Source organism: Danio aesculapii, chromosome 4, assembly GCF_903798145.1.
Source record: "Danio aesculapii chromosome 4, fDanAes4.1, whole genome shotgun sequence".
Classification (NCBI taxonomy): Eukaryota; Metazoa; Chordata; class Actinopteri; order Cypriniformes; family Danionidae; genus Danio; species Danio aesculapii.
The window spans coordinates 46163145-46183991 of record NC_079438.1 but is presented as its reverse complement, the minus strand read 5'-3'; the positions used below and the strand labels follow the sequence as shown (position 1 = coordinate 46183991).

The 20847-nt window shown below is 36.5% G+C and overlaps 1 protein-coding gene across 10 annotated transcripts in view; it reads right to left on the bottom strand.

Moving 5' to 3' along the window:
• The window catches only part of grip1 (glutamate receptor interacting protein 1), a 351292-nt gene that overhangs the window by 139035 nt on the left and 191410 nt on the right, over window positions 1-20847 (bottom strand). For 2 of the 10 annotated variants that reach the window (XM_056455828.1, XM_056455831.1), the window contains exon 1: window positions 7600-7908. The exons of the other annotated variants lie outside the window; for them this stretch is intronic. In XM_056455828.1, the coding sequence (XP_056311803.1) occupies window positions 7600-7654 (55 nt within the window). In that variant the 5' untranslated portion in view covers window positions 7655-7908. Of the gene's footprint in view, window positions 1-7599; window positions 7909-20847 lie in introns of those variants that run through there. 10 annotated transcript variants of the gene reach the window in all.

Sequence of the window (20847 nt, the reverse complement as noted above, 5' to 3'; positions counted from 1 at the left end):
AGTGCGAAACTTCAGAATCCAACTGCTACTGATATGACAGGAGTACTATTTGTTTATCTGTGACTAGGGACGCACCAAAATGAAATTTCTATTCTGAAACTATGACACTTGGCTAAAAACTGAAACTGAAAATATTTTCCATTACTTATTTATAATTTATTAAACACATTTTATTAAATACTATAAAGTAATTTTGTTTGAGTTTTTTAATTGAACTCAATTTTAATTACATTAAAAAACAAAAACAACTGAAAATAACCACAAAACAACCACAGAGGCATCATTTTACCAGCCATGACAGCAAAGTAGAGCTATGGCAAAGTGCCCTTGTGCAACACAAGTCATTGAAAGGAATGGGTTTTATAGCGCAGTAAAGCACTTTCTGCATCCAGTGTGAAAGCCACTTCAAACTGCGTTGAACACTGCTGGACAGCATAGCGTTTTTTGACTCATATTTTTAGCAATTTTTCTCTTTCTGTCAAAAACTCAACAAAATTAAAAATGCTATTCTGTGCATCCCTTATTTGTGTCCATAGAAATGTTCGCCTACCTTTAAAACTATATATGAAGTAATGGGGCTTAATGTAGAATCCAACTGCAACTGATATGACAGGAGTGCTATTTGTTTATCTGTGACCATGGATGCTCAAAAATGAAATCTCTAGACTGAAACTATGGCACTTGGCTTAAAACTGACACTGAAAATACTTTACATTACTTATTTATTATTTTATTAATACTATAAAGTAATTTTGTTAGACTTTTTAAGTAAAAACAAAACAACAAACAAATAATATAACCACAAAACAACCACAGAGGCATCATTTAACAGCCATGACAGCAAAGTAGAGCTATTGCAAACTGCCCTTGTGCAACACAAGCCATTGAAATGAATGGGTTTCATAGCGCAGTGAAGCACTTTCTGCATCCGGTGTGAAAGCCACTTTAAACTGCACTGCTGGACAGCACAGTGTAGTATATACTCATAATTTGAGCCATTTTTCTCTTTCGGCCAAAATCTCAAAAGTAAAAATTCCATTCTGTGCATCCCTTATTTGTGTCCATGTTCACATATCGTTAAAACTATAAAAGATGTAAGGGGGCTATATGTAAAACTTATAAAACCTAGTTTCTAGTGTGTTTAGTGTGAACACACACAAAAATATTTGAAAGGATAAGGAGACACTAATTACATCATTTTCAGTGCTTCATGTGAAATAGCACTGATATTGAACTATTTTCATAATCAAGCTTTAATTGGAAATCCTATTGGGAATGAATGTCTTCTGGTCAGTTTGACATACAGTAGCAAGAAAATAAAACTTAACCAAAAGTACCCCCGAAATAACTTAACACTTCAACAGCTTGGCATGGCCCATTGCATTGGTCCAGAGGGTTTTGAATGGGCACAAACCAGTCATATTTTCTTTTCACAAAAGGTGTGAATCAACTTATAATTAGTATACTTGTTTCGCTTGACAAGCATTTAACTGGTCTCAAAGGCTGAAAGTTGACACATCATGACCGTGAACTTCACACTTAACGAGCGCTGTTCTCCAATCCTCCATTCTATATGCCATATTTAAATATAGGATTCTCATTGGGAGCTGTCAAGCCACAATACCTCTAGGTTTTACAGTTTTCAAAACATTCACCATTACGCAAGACAGCCAAAGCAGCACCTCCTTCTCTTCCTGACACTAAATCCAGCTGTCAAGCAAACGTAAAAGGATTGATGGAGGCTGTTCAAAGTGAAAGCGCTGGAGATCAGGACAGACGTGTGCCAGCAGAATGAATAAGAGCCAGATGCGGTGAACACAGCATCTCTCATCTCCGGGAAAAAAAAAAATGAACACCTGACAGATTTCTTTTGAAACTCCAGCCCTGGCGAAAGAGCTTGGAGCTCCGTGAACTCTTCTGAAGCCATGATAGCTCCTCCGATGTGTGAATGGAACAAGAGAAAGGTGTGAAGCTCATACGTCTGCACCGCGCTAGCTGCGGTTTCTGTGGATGAATCCTACAGATGTGAGAAAATTCATCACAATAATAATATAGTATGTTCAGCAGCATCAACAGCTAGTATCTAGTGGTCTTAAGATGCTTATTAGGGGGACATTTACATTAAACACACTTTTGAGTTGCAAAACAGCTGGTATATCACAGCTGTTTATCGTTAACCATTTAGGGTCAAATTGTATGGTTGAATTGACTATAAGGGGAATATTTGTTTGGATAATGTCTTCGAACAACAATCAACAACATGCACTTTAACGGTGTTTTTATTTCTTGTACCCAATTAGGCAGAAATCCTCTCAGTGAAAACAAACTTTCAGTCAGTCTGCCACTGCAAGCACCCATTAGTCCAATCATCTATCTAATAACCACTTAATATTTATGTAAACTGTGGCACATTTGTTTTCAGGATTCTTTGATGAATATACTGTCCAAAAGAACAACATATATTTGAAAATATAGCTGCAAGCAGCAATTATCGGGGCCAAGCAGCCCAGCATCATAAACAAGCACGGCAACAAGCTCCAGCGCAACTGGAAAATTCTATAGCTTTTTGGCAGCATGGTCTGAGCCAAATTTGGTGGAAATTGGGCTAATGATCCATGGAGAGTTCAAAACAACAGGTTTTCAAACTAATTCAAGATGGTGGACAGGAAGGCATGTCAAATAGGGGATAAGTTATATCAATGTTTTCTGTATGGAATCCAGGGTATATGCAGGAATCCTAAAGGTAATTTCAAAACCTTTTTAAGACTTTTTAAAGACCTTCTCAGCATATTTTAAGACCTTATCGCCACTTTAAGCTCTAATTAGTATCAGTTAACTTAATAAACAGTTGTTTATAAACAGTTGTAGTTCAATCAATAGAGTGCAACCATGCAACAGAACTACACCAAACTACAGCTCACCAATAGAACCAACCAGGGGTACGCAAACTTACATTTTCCCATCTGTTTCGCTCTCTGGTTTGGCTACATGTGGAGAGTGTCACATCACCTTCCTGTGTTTGTTGCAAATTACGTCACATTACCTGGACGGAAAAGCTTGGCTGGACGCGCCCCGGCTTGAACGTATCGCATGAATCAAGCACACCGTGGTAAATATAAGGAGGAAAATAAATATATTTATGCTTTTTTCAAATATATTTATGCTTTTTTTCCAGAGTCAAACTCTTTGGACAATGCTTGAACAAAATGTAAGACCTCGTAAAAACGTGATTAAGACTTTTAAATACCTTTTAAGGGCCTTAATTTTCTTATAATTGGTTTATCAAATTTTAATACTTTAAGACCCCGCGGACACCCTGGAATCTGCAAGACCAGTCCCATGACAATAGACGAAACTATTTGAAAGTTATTAAATACACTCTGTATGAATTCTATTTATAGAATTGAATTGTTTGTCGATTCTACCCCGAAGGTGGTGCAAACTGACGTAGTTTGGTTAATGTCATTCAGTTCAAAAGGTATAAAGATAAACTGAAGTGAAACTTTGGACAATTTAGAGAGTCCAAATTTGTTGTGGTTAAAGATCAGACTGTCCTCTATCAGTGTGTCAAAGTTTGCGCAAATGCTGCAAACGGTTCATAGGGCTGCCATAGACTCCCAGAGCGAAAGAAGAAGAGGAAGCGGAAGAAGCAGTGGAAGAAGCCGGAAGAATAATAATAAGAATCGGAACAGATACAATAGGTGCCCCTAATAAATAATTAAAAAAAAAAGTTACGTTTTAGAGATCCGTTTAATGCATTCTGCCATTAAAAAAGTATTGATATAAACAAATAAATTTTATGCTTTTGGGGTAAAATGTATTTTCCCAGTTCAATTCTAGTGTCAATTCATTAATATAACGATGCACCTTTTTAAGATCATATATAGTAAAATACACATATTTTAAGGCAGAAAATCCCATTTTTTCCCTCAGTAGGTGTGTTTTATCTTTCTATCTGGTGTGATTCAGAGCTTATCAGCTGGTTTCCTTAATGCAGTTCTACAATCTGAGCTCTAAATAGTTTTTCAGTAAGAAAGCAGGTGGTCAGAGCCACAGAGCTCAGTGCAACAGGGTTATAGTGCACCCACCACTGACTGCTGAAGAATGGAAATGGAAAATGTCCCTTATCAGAGTCAGGAGCGATTAGCATACCAATTATTACAGTAGGAACAGTGTGACACAGCTAAAAAAACAGCTGCCACGAACAGACACACAAACCTGGATGTGAACACAAGCTAAAACAAACACAAGCAAACCTATAAGCACACAAACTCCCACACAAGCACAAATATACAATCTACAAAACAAACAGACGTTTTTTTTCCCGTGACTAGAACATCCAAGATGCAGCCAGATCTTTCTGCCCACCTTGTCTCCTAAGGAAAGCAGTACAGTTGTGAGTGGCAGTGCGGATGGCTTGACTCATTACCATACATGCAACTAAAATATAATTGGCACAGCTCACAGAACACCTGCAGAGGTGAAGGTAGGCATGCTTTTTCCAGTTGGTGGAGGGAAAAAAATGGAATAAATTAATTTCAAATCAACAGCACTGTCCCATCTTTCAAGTCACCAAAATCACCTTCGATTTTATTTAGGGTTTTTTATGCACGTTTCCTTTATTTCTTGAATATAAGGAGCAGCAGCAGCCAACACCTTGGGCCTCTTTTTCATTTTCTGACTGAATGCCTGCAAATGTGTAACAGAGATATAAAACCGACAGGCCATGGCACAATAAATGCCAGTACAAAGACAAATGCGCCACGCGACTAAGCCCAGGAACATGTGATCTCAAATGAGATGACAATTCATCAGCAACAAGGGCTGCAATGAACACTGGTAAAAGAATAGGAAGCTGCTTTTTCAGTATGGTAGAGATCATCTACATTATTCAGCACTCTTAAAAGGGAGAACTTGCAATGAACCCTTCCATAATATGCTGTTTTAATTTCCAATTTTTACTTTAGAGGTCGCCTTTTATAGTTTCACATCTAAAAAAGGTCAACAAACACTTTAATATTTTAATTTTGCACATGGCACGTCTTGCTGATTGGTCAGTCTGTTGGGTTTTGCCGACCAATTACAGTGCATGTTGGAAATCAAATATCATTACAGTTTATGAATTTCATCTCTTCCTCAGCCTGTAAACACATTGTTATGAGCACCCAGCAAACAGTTTTGTGTTTAATAGACATCTAATAGACATCTAAACGTAGATGGCTTGGCTAGACATCTAAGAATAGCCCAAGACTAGACTAGTCTGCAAATAGACAGACTTCATATGTGTAGTCATTCATTTCGGTTTATTTGAGGACTAGTCTAGTTTAGGCCTATTCTTAGATATCGATTAGATTATCACTGAGAGCCTTAATTTAACCTTTTTTTAGCCAAGACAATTATGTTTAGACATCTATTAGACATCTATTAATCATCAAAAATGCTTCCTGGGCAGTAACATATGATTAATTTTTACTGTATCAATCTAATATTTTGGAAGCACATGTAAAAGTGAAAACAGCATCTTCTAAACAACATGAACCAAGCTGGTCAAGGTATTCAAATATGTCCATTTATACGTTTAGTCATTGTCAGCTTGTCATTAGCCCAAATGAACCCTTTTATATGACTATCTTTTGCTATCGTTCACCTTCAATGCTTCTCACTGTTGTAAAACATCCACTGATATCACCAGACAAAGAAATATTAGGACATTTCTGATGTAATTAGCATTACACGTTGCTTAAACCTTTTGTGTTCAGCAACCATCAGCCTACTGAAACCCCAACATCAGTGTCCATTAGCTTACATCACCTGCCTGAATAAATTATTCCTCATACACTCTCATTTCATCTATAAGTGACGACTCGCTGACTCATCATGAGTAAAATGAGTCTACCTAAGATTATGAATCCACACACATACACACACACACACACACAGAGAAAGAGAGAGAGAGTCCGAATGAAAAGCTACATTCACACCGCAAGCTAAAGTAGCCTGACCTTTTGCATAAAACAGCATATTCTAGCATTTTCATCAAAATATCACATTTTTTAATATCATAACTAATACATTGTGAAGTCATTGTGAAAATAATACATTCTCAAGTCTGTATTTTCCAGCCACATTGAATTCAAATTCAAGGAATGTGCAAAATTACATATTAAAAGACATTTAGCTAAATGTGTGTATTAATGGTTTCATGAATGCAACATCATGTACAGTATTAAGCCATGTTCAAGCAGGACTCTAAGCATGCTTAATTTGTCTGGACACTGCAACAGTTCAGCAGTTTTAAAAACAGAAATTCAGCACATAAATAATAAATCTAAGTTGTAAATACATGCAATATACTCTACTTTAAATTCAACTTTAAGGACACACTGTCACTTATTGATCTTCTATTGGCCACAAAGATGGATGAATTCCCCTAACTTGAACTCCAGAACAGGCTGTCAAGAATAATAATAGCAAACACACAATATACATACACTACTTGAGAGTGTACCAGTTTTGTTGAGATTTGTAAATGCTCATGCCATGATCCACCAGATCTGTGTCATAGAAAAGAAAAAAGTGGAATTTGGGACACGCTCAACCACGTTGTAGATTTAACAAACCCCAGGAGGAAAGATCTATAGGGGAAACTATAGGACAGACACACAACAGCATCAAGAGCGTGTCAGGGGAAATCAGATGCGAACATCTGCAGATACAAGTTTACACCAGATACCTTAAAGCCCAGAAACAAGCACACGCAGAACCCTCAACCATCCAGTTAAAAACTGATTTGTGCAGGGATGAAAGGGATCTTCATTCTGGCCAACATGCTTCTTTTTTTTTTTACACACAGCCAACTGGGTATTTACTCATCTTATTGAGGTCAAGTGTTTTCCCCTGAGGGAGGACAACTTGCAGTATTTATGACAACTCCACCATTTCACATCTCTTAAGCATTGCCAAGTTGGCAAAGTCACACAAACCATTACTAGTCAAGGGAAAACGCAGAAAAATAATTCAGTCTAGCAGTCCTCCCACTATTTATAGTCACCGAACAGCCTACAAAGAAGCCCACCAGTCAAAATGCAACATGACACGCAACTCATCATGATTCAGTTAAGTTTGCTCTAGAGATGCTTAAAACAAACCCTGCTGACATCCAGCCTGTTTACCACAATCAACAGACAAACCCTAATCCCAAACCCCAGCACGAAGCACTGTGCCTTCAGGTAAATAATTAACAGGGGAGAAGCTGTCAGGCATATTCTTATTTCTTCTTAAAAACGCAGCATGTTCTGTTCCCTTACAAGTGCACTAAGCAGTCCACCAAACTACAGCTCACCGCTGTTAAATATTAATCAAATGGGGGCGGGTGAGAGATGCTCCAGTGCGTCTTTTTGGCTCCTGGCTTCATGCGAGAACATTTCAAAACAAAGGCACGCGGTTTGATGACCATCCGTTGTGCTCCATCAGGTCCGGTGACCCCGCTCTGCGTCTAAATGCCCTGCGTAAACGTCCGTAGATCATTCAAGAACGCGTTCGCATAACGGGGAGGGCAGCACTAGCCATAGGGAAGGATGAAAACCACCGAGACCGTACCTTTGTTCACTCTCCGCAGTATCTGGCATCGGCATTTGAAGGAGACGGCTATCATACTAGCTCAGCCGAAGTGCTCATCCAAGGGCTCCGGTGCAAGCAATTCCGCGCACATACATAGCAAGCAGAGGCGCCGCGTCCCACCGGAGAAAGGCAGAGTCCGTACGCGGTGCAGAGCTCGAGTCATGCACTACGTCCCCGCAACGCTTAAATCCGTGCTTTATAACCGCAAATCATATTTTTCCACATGTATAAAATCCAAGGAAAGCGCGCGCGACAGAGGAGCACGCAGAGCGCGGCTGATGCGTCTCATCTGAGACTCGGTCTGATCTGAATGGGCTTTTAAAGTTGCATGCTTGGTGTACTCAGGAGTAGCTGGTGTACCTGAGCACAGCAGGAGACCACTGACTCCACCGTCGATAAAATTGCTGTTATTTGCAAAAGGTGTCAGAAATGAACTTTCCCATTAAGACGTATTACATGCGCTGGACCTATTATCCTTTATGAGCGCAGTTTAGATTCAATCGATTCATTAACATAAATTTGCAATCAGAGTAATTAGATGTCGAATTGCTTGAAGATTAGATGTAGAATTACTCGAAAAGACCCGGCCTCTTTCAGTCATTTTCTGTGGGGTTGCTTTAAAATAGCTGTTTTGTTTGGCAGTATGAATGTCGATAAACGTCTTTAAGATTATTATTATTATTATTATTATTATATTAATAAATCATTCACTGGACATTCCAGAGCGAACTCACCGCAATCTTATAAACCGACCACATCATCATCCTCATAGCTCCTTTAACAATGGGTTTGACCAAGCATAACTTTAAAATACATCTAGATCAACAACTATATGTATATATGCGAATGCAAATGTAACTCTTAGACTGGGAGGTGGCTAAGGTGATGCCATTCTGTTGCTAAATTAACATATGTGGTCACCAAGTGGTAACTACTGTATAGGTGGCCAGTAAGAGTTTCTATAATCTTTTTTTAATCATCAAATAAAAAATAATAAATAAAAACAGTTTGCTCTATATAACATTGCACTATTTCAAGTCAAAACATAATACAATTATATTATATTATATTATATTATATTATATTATATTATATTATACTAATTATTATATTCAGACATGAAAAAACTACACACATCTTTTACTCAAGTAAAAATACAGATACTCATGTTAAAACGACGGTAAAAGTTGAAGATACTGACTTCACTTTTGTTCTCAAGTAAGAGTAAAGTAGCATGGCCTGAAATATGTACTTAAGTAAAAAGTATTCATTACGATACCTATTTTACTGCACTTTATGTATCTATACAAAATAATCATGCTTTCAAAATAATGTATATTTCCAAATGTTTACCTATTTAAGTATGCTTTTGCATATAATCTAAAGTCCACTGGAGTCTGCGTGTGTGCCCGTTGCGTAATCTACACAGGTAGCAGCACTATCCCACCTCAGTCATTTTAAAGCAGTGAGGAAAAAAAAAAAAAACATGCGTGGATGTTGTTGCTTCACGATCGTGGCTTGAAGATAAAAGCTATAAATGTTTGACAAAAAGTATATCGATTGAATCAAAAAGGCATTCAAATTGTGCAATGACAAGAAATAATATAGATCACGCCACAAAACACATTAAAACGAAAGTAACAAGCTTAATTAAAAAGAAAGTACATGTATTTGTGATTTGTGGTTTGATGCCAGAAAAATCTACTTAAGTACAGTAACGAAGTATTTGTTCCTTCCCATTATATTATATTATATTATATTATATTATATTATATTATATTATATTATATTATATACACAACACAATATATCATATTCATAAACCAATTATATAACCATTTGGGATAGAGTGATGTTATCATCTGCTTTCCTCTTAATCTGCAGATGCTTATTTGAGCGGAAAAAAAAAAGAAAAAAATCAAAGTTACCCTTACATAAGAGCGCAATTAAGAGCTATCAATTCCCCCAAAGTCGAGAGCAGAATAATTATCATTATGGACACTAAAATACCAAATCGCATTATTTTTTGCCACTTCAAACGGAGACAAGAACTAATTTCTGCACATCCGACAACAAGATTCTCTCGCACCTTCAAATACACATTTCAGAACTGTTAATTAGCCAATAGATTCTGTTTATTTACTCCTTAAATTTGCATAATGCCAGTCATATTGGTATCAAAGGTGGACTTGGGTAATTTACAAGGCAGCAGTGCTTTTATACCACACATAGCATGCATTTAGGTCAATGGCAGTATCTCTTAGCATTATCAAACATTTAGAAGCAAGATAAGCCTGACGACAACAAGGGGCCGGGTATTAAAGGGGCCTGATTCTGTGTATGGAAAATGCCCGAATGTGTGTTTAGCGTGAATGAAAGTATTAAGGTCATCGCCACCATATTCCGATCCTCCCCTGATGCTTGTAAGAAGAGTCAGATAAAAGCCAAAGAGGGTCTAATCTCTCTCTCGTCAACCCCCCTTGATTTTTCTATTCTCTACATTTTAATTTTGTCAAACGTCCAGGTTGACGGTCCAGACAAGTGGATCAATGTTCCTGAAGAGAGGGATGAGGTTTGCTGCTTGGATTATGCATACAGATCAGATTACACACATACAGGGATCTGTCTGTGCACTTGGATAAATAATGCTCTGGACTGTTACTATGTCAAGATGAGAGATGCATTATTGCACGTGGTTATATATTAAATATAGATCATTAGTGTAATATAATCATGACACATTTCCACAAAACTGAATGATGTTTATTTATTATAATTAATCTTGAACCAATAGGATTAAACCACTTTTCTTTTCTTTAAAATCTTGAACACAGAGTTTGAGGGACCAGAATATTCTGTTGACTATTTCAGTTTAAACTTAATGGACAAACCTATGGATTGGTCAAATAAAAAAGAGACTGATCTCAGAACTGGAATTATAATATAATAAAATGCAGATTGGTAGTGCTCGTTCTAGGATGTTCACCGCTTTATGTTGGTTTCTCTACACTGTAAACAAATCCCAGCATTACTGTAATTTTTCACAGTAAATTACATTAGTACCTCTTTATAGGATTTAACTGTAAAAATTCACAGTAATATGTTGTATTCAGGGCAGCACGGTGGCTGAGTGGTTAGCACTGTCGCCTCACAGCAAAAAGGTTGCTGGTTCGAGTCTCGGCTGGACCAGTTGGAGTTTGCACGTTCTCCCCATGTTGGTGTGGGTTTCCTCCGGGTGCTCCGGTTTCTACCACAGTCCAAAGACCTGCGCTATTGGTGAAATTAATAAATTAAATTGGTCGTAGTGTATGAGTGTGTGTGAATGCGAGAGTGTATGGGTGTTTCCAAGTACTGGGTTGCTGCTGGAAGCGCATCTACTGCGTAAAACATATGCTGGATAAGTTGGCGGTTCATTCCGCTGTGGCAACCTCTGAAATACAGACTTAGCAAAAGGAAAATTTATGAATAAATGTTGTATTCGGAATTTTACTGTCAAATTAAGCAGGTCACATGATTACAGCTAATAACTGTAAAAAGGCCTATATGTTTCGCGCATTTTTAAACCCCTTGAGGAGGACTCATGGAAATACTCACTGTAAAAAAAAATGCTGGAGTGTTATTACAAGCCATTTGAACATTCATGACTTAAAAATAGTGTTATATACAGTAATCAATGTCAACAATGTGGAAGCAGTTACCATTAGTTCTCCACCCGAGAAAGGGCTAACAGCAACGTCCTGAACTTCAACATTTTCCATTCTAAATCTTCAAAATAAGTGAAGATTAAACTCTTAACAATTCTTCATCTTGTCTTAAAAGGAAAGAATACACACTTTAAAAAAAACAAAGTTGACTCATCCTAAAAATTTAATGCAACAAACTTCAGGACATTTTTGAGTTTACTTAAATTGAGTCAAGTGAAGTAACTGGGCTGAAAGTTGAGTCAACTCAAAGGTCAATTTTTTTTTTTACAGTGCACAACATTTTAACATTTTTTCCTCTAAATGCACATCCACTACCCAGTTACAGTAGTTATACCCAAAACAAATATTCATGCCAATTCCAACACACACACACACACAAATGTTAACTATATTTATTTTAAAAATGTAAAAAACTGTACATAGTAATTAAATTGTCAAAATGTCCAGAATGGTGTTAAGCTCAGCAGAAATATATTTTTGAACATGGGCAGAGCATGGCAAAGCCTGTCTGTTATGTGCTTAATTTGATGAGTGCAGAGGATGAAGGCTCAGAGGAAGCGCGCTGCATCTGAGAGCGTGTTGTCAGCTCTGTGCAAATTTTATGGAGATGTCAGTGAACTGAAACACTCTCCCACTGTTTAAGACCCACCAGTGCCACATATATGAGGCCTCTATGTGCTCATATTTAAAGAATACGGCCCAGAAAGGGAAACAAACCGAGTAAATCACTGACGTTTTCACCATGGCTACAGATTAAAAATTAACTTTTAAATTAAAAAATTCAGCTCGACTCTATTCCAAAATACTCCATGCATGCGAGCTGTAATTTATGCATCCCGCGTGAGAAACCCACAAGACAAATGTTCCCTGTTTGGGATGCGCATTTGCATATAATATTTAATCAACAAGGAATATGTTTGAAGACTCTATGAAATGACTCGAGATGCGAGTTTTAAAGTATTTTAAAAATAAAAAAAAAATTATTTTAATATACTGGATATAAATGTATACATTTTAACTGCTTAATTTTAGTTTCATATATTTAATATATAAACATTGCAAATACAAAAATAAATGCATAAAATTGGAAAAAAATATATAAATAAAATTGAAATAAAAACTGCATTCAATATATATTATATAAAATATAGAAATACAGTTAACTGCATTCAATAAATTATTATATACTATAAATATAGAATATATATTAATAATTCATTTTAAATTAAGTGCATTTTTATTCCATTGCAAGTGTAAAAAATATGACAGTTACACATGTATAAATTAGTCCATAATCAATACATTTACCTACAATTATTTTTAATTGTAAATTTTAATATAAAAAAATCGTTTACATAAAAAATATATGTGAAAATATATAAATTTCATACTATGCAAACATATATTCATATATGCCTGTATTCAATGTATATTTCATGCCATTTTTAAGCTCGTGGAGAAATCAGGAATATCCTCAAGCTCAACGATGACCACCTCAATCTCAATTACAGCGACCACATGTTTGCGAAACATCCCTAAATAACAGGAATCAAGTCTCTTGTTCGTCTCCCGGGATGGCGCAATCAATTTTCCCAGGGAAGAGCGTGGCAGGAATGGCAATCAAAGCAGCAGGACACTTTCTGCTTTCTCTTAACAGCTCTGAAGGTGACAGCTGCATGACACGAAGCGCAAACGGCTCCATAAGGGCTTCATCTTCGCGTTAACATTTGCGTGGCCATGAACGCACGTAATTGGTGCGAGCCGATGTGAAAGGATGAACATAAACATGACACACCGGTCTGTTATTAGACCAAACCCTGACGCCTGGCAGGGAGTCCTGGCAAAATCCACCATTAGATGCTGAGAGCGTTTATGTTGGACAGATGGAAAATACAGTTCAAAACATCCCTCCGACTGCTCGCCTCATCAAAGACTTGATTATTTTTCCACTTCTGACATACTGAAATGCACGTCTTGGAGGAGCAAGAATCTCATAACGGCTCTTGTGGAGGAAAACAACAATTATTCGAGCTATGTGAACAACTATTAAAAGAAAAAAAAAGCCATTCGACAATTTGCTGTCATTATCGTGAAGGCTGTATATCTTGAGGTCGGGATTAAACAGACCATGTCAAATTGAAGCACCGTGCATTAGACTAGAACATGTCAGAACGGGAACATGTTGTACACAAAGAACAAAGCACTGAAGTATTATACACGAGCAGTAAAAAGCCTTCAGTCTATAAAGAGCAGCGGGACAATGGCGGGAGCTGTCCAGCAGCACTGGTGCTGAAATGGCGAGGAAAGCTGCTTTCTGTTTTGTAGAACATTAGCAGCCTCTAGAGGTGAGTACAATGAATTGCACTATAAAGCTAACGAAAAGAGTGTTCATCACCTGCCAACATTTCTCTCTGAAAATCCGGGAGATCGGTGTGGGGGTGTTCGAGGGTGAGGTGTCTGAATAACACTGTAGAGAAGCGGGTTAATAACTATACTGTGGTGTTAGCAACTACTATGGAGCGGGTTTTGGCCGGCTGATGTGATCGGATACTATACCAAAGTTGGCATCCCAGGGGTGTTACAGACTGTACCATAAAGCTGAGGACAGTGAGGGAGAGGAGTGATTATGGGAGTTTTCCAGGAGAAATAACAGTACAGGAGGGTAGAAGGAGAAGTTCTGAAATACAAGAGATTCCTGGGAAAAACAGAAGTGTTGGAAGGTAAGGATTAAAGAGCTAATTATTTTTTCAACTTCTGACACACTGAAATGCACATATTGAAGGAGTGGGGAATCTGGTTTTATTGATAGGAGATGAAAATGTACTCACTATTTACTAACACTTAATGAATCCTACAGTTTCTTTAGAGTATTTTGAAGAAAGTGAATCCTAAACCATTGCAGGTTACAGGTTTCCTACATTTTTTTAAATTACTTCTTTTGTGTTTAAATTTTCGTTTTTGGGTGAACTATCCCTTAAAGGGTTCAGTTATGATGCATTAAAGGGAAAATTCACCAAAAAAGAAAACATATCAACCATTTACACTCTTCTTTTGGGTCCAAACCTTTATTTTACTGTTAAACAAGATATTTTGAAGAGTTGCCATTGAGATTATTCATTCATTCATTTTCTTTTCGGCTTAGTCACTTATTAATCAGGGGTTGCCCCAGCGGAATGAACCGCCAACTTATCCAGCATATGTTTTATGTTTTATCCAGCAAACACCCATACATTCTCATTCACACACATACACTACGGACAATTTAGCTTGCCTAATTCACCTTTACTGCATGTCTTTGTACTTGTGGAGGAAACCCACACAAACACGGAGAGAAACGCCACACAGAAATGCCAACTGACCCAGCCAAGGCTCAAACCAGCAACCTTCCATTGGGCTTATGACTATTGGTTTTCAAGATTTTTACTCCAATATCATCTTCTGTGTTCAGCTGAATATAGAAACTCAAACAACGTTTGTGAAAAACGGAGGATAAGCAAATGAAGAATGAACTGTCCCTTTAAATGCGTCACAACTGAGTCCTTATATAACGCAGCCTCAATAAATCAAATATATAACTATCATTTCTTTCAGCCCACATAAACAGTTTGCACATCATCCCCCATGACTGGACTGAAATCTGCGGCTATTGGTGTAAATAAACATCACTGCTAGCTTGCAATGATGCGTACTAATAAAAAATAAACAAATATAGAGGCATACATGATGATTCATACAGATTTTTTACTGCAAAAGATGCCAAAGGAAATAAATAGTTTCGAGAAGATATTGAAAATTGAGATTAATTAGAGCTGTTAATATTTTTCTTGTCTCCGATAATACAGCTTTTTGTGATCAATCTTCACACAAACTGAATCCAGCATGGTTTTCTTTCAATTGTAGTCAATGAAAGTATAATTGTGCTTGATTTAATATTTAAGAACTGAAACGCTGGCCTTTTTATCACTTTAATTAGAGAATATTGTATCATATGTCCACCCACTTACAGTTCCAAACCATGGCACTGAAGAGCAGATTAAAAAGTAATTTCATGAAATGTTTAAGGCTAAATATTAAAAGCACAGAACATGTCTAATATATTAAGCTAACTTTGATTAAGCTCATCTACAATTCATAAAACTATTTTGGTTCCTCTATGCTTTGAAACTCCTTGAAATAATAATCTGAGTTTGACTGCCATTTTAGTTGCAGTGATTGTATTATTATTTGAATGTAATTTTACTATTCTTTTAAATGTAATGTTTATTATTTTAATGTTTGTTTAATCATCATATTAGGAGATGGGGAAATTAAAACACACTCATGGCCGTCTCTCTCTCTCTCTCTCTCTCTCTCTCTCTCTCTCTCTCTCTCTCTCTCTCTCTCTCTCTCTCTCTAGTAGGTTTAGAGAAAGCTCTATATTGATTCAGTCTAATGGAAGCCAATTGAAGGTCTGGCCAATATGTGCTGGTTTTGCGTCACATGGTGTGATGAAAATGAGGCACTTTTACCATCTCAGTAACACACTTAGCAAATGAACAAATACTTAGATCTATTCTAACATAAGAATATTAATCATAATATTTTATCCTAAATTGAGTAGTAATAATAATTCATTCATTAACTTTGTTTTAGCTTAGTCCCTTTATTAATTAGGGGTCACCACAGCGAAATGAACCGCTAACTCATCCAGAATATGTTTTACACAGCGGATGCCCTTTTAGCCGCAACCCATCACTGGGAAACACCCATACACTTTAACATTTACACACATACACTACGGACAAATTATTCAATTCACCTATAGCGCACGTCTATGGAGGAAACCCACGCAAACACGGGGAGAACATGCAAACTCCACACAGAAATGCCAACTGACCCAGCTGAGGCTCGAACCAGCATGTAGAGTAAGGCAACAGCGCTACCCACTGTGTAATTATTATTATTATTATTATTATTATTATTATTATTATTATTATTATTATTATTATTATTATTGCCGTTAACAACTACAGCAACAACAATAATAAAATAATTGATGAACATATTAGTTAATAATAAAATTTGTCTTCAAACATTTTTCAAAGTATTAACTGTAATAACAACAACAACAATAATAATCATAATTATTATTATTTGCACACTCTAAATATGGATAAACCCATCCGTTGAGTTAAAAACTTGACTCAATGTTGGGTATATTTTATCAACTTAAATTTTATTTGTTTTTAACACAACAGATGAGTTTGTCCATATTTGACCCATTGCTAGCATTTCAATATTTATGTTATAATACCATGTACACTCCATATTATATTATTATTATGACTTTGTACATTAATATAAAAAAAACTATCACAAATAAATATTTGCATTAAATATATAGTCATAGACTGTCATTGTAATCATTCAATTCAATTCATGTTTATTTATAGAACACTTTTACAATGTAGATTGTGTCAAAGCAGGTTAACGTAGTTCTAGTAAAGTCCAGATTTCAGAGATGAAGTTATCATCACTATATACTGTGAAGTTTAAGGGATAGTTCACCCTAAACCTCATAATTTTCTCAGCTTTGATGTTTTTCCAAACTAGTTTTTTCTTTTTTCCCCCATTGAACACAAAAGATATACATCAGAGATCATAGAAGAATGTTGGAGGTAAACTTTCAGCTGGTAAGCGAGAAAAGGAACGGCGTCATACTGCCTCGAAGCGTTCATTTTAAAAGAGGAAATGCAGCCATACGTACTTCTGGCTACATAATTAATGATCTCCAGAAATGTATATAGGGCTAAGTTTTCATAACGAGCCTATGTTGAACAAATGTTATGGAAGTCAATGGTTACAGGTTTCAAACATTCTTCAAAATATCTTCTTTTGTGTTCAACAGAACAAAAAAATGTCTGGAACAAGCCAAGGGTGAGTAAATGATGACAGAATTATTGTCATATTATTTACAGAGTAAACTATAACTGCAAAAGTGTGATGCAACTGCAGTACACACACACGCGCGCAGAAAAGAAAAGAAAAAACAACAAACATGTTGACCGCAATTATCTGTGCAACTCGATAGATAATGCAGAAAAAAAGTTTACTTGGTTTAACTGATGTGCTGTGCAATTTATGAACTAACCAACAGAAGAGATGATGCTCATCGGCCTGCTTTTAGCTTATAAAACAGCACAGGCAAAGAAAGATGAACCAGGGAAAAAACAAAAAACGTCACGTCTTACCAATAAACATACAGCATCACCATGAACCGGGGCACTTAAAATTATACAACATGGCAAGACTCCCATAATATCCTCTCATAACATTTCATTTCTATCATTTCCAGCAGATGGAGGAGCTTGGGAAGTTTCACAAACACCAGCGTGACATTGGCTAATCAGCTCAGCAGTTATCAGGCTCCCCCAAACGCCTCTTAAAAAAGGCATACCATTACTGAAAGACTGGCAGAAGAAGAAGAAATAAAAAGCCCTGGCATCTCCAGAAGGATATGATTGGACACTATTATGGAGTGTGATGCCAACCTCACCTTATATCCCAAAAAGCAATGCTTTTGGCCTTGAGCGGAAATCTTCCATCAGGACCATTTGCAACTCAGGATAGGTGCCAAGAAAAAACAAACAGGCTCACATCAGATAGACAGTTCAGCGCAGTTACGGTTTACAGCATAAGTGGGCTGGAAATATTATTTTGAAAGACCAAAAATCTCACAGATGTCCCTGTCAGACGGGCTCGTCTTCCAGCCAAGGTGCAACTCAAGCGATTAATAGGTCTATCCAAGCATCGCCATCAAACAAGATTAAAGTGCCTTCTTTCCAGATGAAAGAGCGGTGGGGAAACACGGACTGATGGGGATTTAAAACACAAGAGCGTTGAGTGTCGCTACACCAGAGAGCCAAATGAAACCTTCAATCCAGTCACACGCAATCAGTTTCATTGTTTCTGGGAGATTGAGCACCAAGCATGATGAAACACTGATGACGGTGATCTCTCAAACAAACGCGAATCAGTTTCCATCCAGGAAGCCCACAGAAAGAGTTAACAAAGGATCTTCCAGCATCTCTCTGTCTCTCTCTTTGAAGGCCACATCAAACACATGCTGTTTGCTAGAGCAGACTCTCCCTCGCTCTGGAAAAAAACACCCACAGACACTTGCAGAAGCAGCAGGCCAGATCTTTCATCCCAGTGGATTTTGAAAGCAACTTTGAAAAGTTCCATGATCATTAAGTAAAAAAAAAAAATGTTTTTATAAAATAAAATATGGTTAGTATTGCAATTATTTACTTCCCTTGAAATAATAAGATCACACTTTAGATGAGAGAACATGTTTGATTGCACTTTATTTTATCTTACGCATATGAATTTTATCCCTCAGGTCCTCTGCTCAGCTCCTGCTAATTGTTCCTAAATCCCGCTTAAAACAAAAGGAGACAGAGCTTTTTCAGTCTATGCTCCAAACCTTTGGAACACATTACCTTTAGAAATTAGAGCTTCATCTATATTAAGTGTTTAAAAAAAAATCAGTCAAAACCTACCTCTTCTCTCTGGCCTATTGATATAAATTAGTTTGTTTCTTTTGTTAGGACTTGTAACTATATAGATTTTTTACATTGATTTTTTTATTGTTTTTTTATTATATTGTAGCATATATTGTCCTGTCTATCAAATCGTTAATCATTTTAAGTCAACATTCATATTGTTTTAAGGTGCTATATAAAGAAAGTTGACCTTGACCTTATGACGTACTTTAAGTACTGGGTCACACAAGTTAACTGCATGGGTTAAGTTTAGATTCAGGGGTAGGTTTAACCTAGTTATGACCAAATTTACATTATGACTATCATAAAAGCATGATACATGCATATAACAACTGAAAACACATGATATGACAATTTTGAAAATAAGATTGAGTAGTTAAGAGTTACTTTAAAAAAACAACATGCAAATAAAAAGTCATCAGCCGTTCAATTTTTTTGCGCCCCCTGGGGGGATTATGTTATATTAAAGACGCAGCACATTGATTTTATGGCACCGGGTTAAACTTTCTGAGACCTTTACGGCGCTCATGTACATAAAAAATAAACACAGGCCACAACTGAACATTGAGGATGGTCTCGAAGTGGCGTTCTTCAAAATTAAATGATCAATAGACTTGGGCTTATTGGTATGTGTGCACTGTCGAGTGCAAGGTTTGTATATTTATAAGCACCTCAGAGGATATTGGGAGTCACTGGCATTGTTATTTTGGGGGTCTTGGGTTGACAAGTTTGGGAACCACTGATCTAGAATAAGTCAGTAATATGTGCTTTATAAGTAAAGGTAATATGTTAGTAATATGCATGTTTACCTCTTAGGGCTTGAGTGTCCACATACGTAGACAGCACATTTTAGCTATAAAGTGGCTAATTAAAATACTTTGAATGTTTCATATTTTGTTAGGCATACAGGGTTTTGCAGCATATGAAATGTCCCAAACAGTATTTTTTAACTGTCCAAATGGTAAAAAAAAAAATAGTTTTTACACTCTGATAGTCAAAGCAAGTTAAAGAAAATGTCTATGTTAATTATGCATAAAAAGAAATTCAGGAAAAAGTGTTTTATGTAAATTTGGACCATGAGATCACATATATGGACATCATTTTTCTCTAAAAGTACATTGTGTCAAAAGATGATACTTAGGTTTTTATTCTAATTAGGTTCTAATCAGCCCAAATAGCAAAGAGAAATAAAAATGCATGTAAAAAACACCTTGGGCCTTCAGAGGTTAATTAGCAACTAGGTAATAGTAAATGAGTGATTATCCATTCTTAATGTCGCTCAAAACTGATATGACCATTATTAATAATCATTGTGTTTGCTAATGCAAATACGATCACTGTCTAAAGATCACAAAATCAAAACAACCTGTCAAAAATGGTAAATTAGCAAATAGTTTATTGATTTAAATTATTATTCATCTGATTAAGTTAAATGTAAAATATAAAATAATAATAAAATAAAAGAAGACTGAAAAATAACTTAAAGGTAGTATTTTATTCCTATCAAATTCATCTAATGAAGTATATATGTAAAATAAACAATAGTGATTAATAATCACAAGACAATAATTTATATGCTCACATCTGATGAATCATATATGTAGAATAAATGAATAAATGAACGAACAAACAAAAGCTTAGCACATAAAGACAATAGTTTACATTAATTTCATCTGAGGATAAATAGCCCTACACACAAACAAACCACCTTGTGTGAATGTGCTGCCAAACAATAATAATTGTACATAAAATCAAATCTTTGCTCATTTCTGCTTGCCTGTTAGTCTTCCAGAAATGCCCCAACAAAACTATAACACCAAAAACAGGTATGCCATTTTCCCTCCAGCTTCTGTTCTCACCTTGGCTGATCATTTCCTGTCCTGCACCTGCTTTCTCCTCCTTGTCTGGAGTCTGATCGGCGTAACAGGGTCTCCATGCATGCGGGACCCCGGCCCAGCCATGCAGCAGCCGTCGCATTC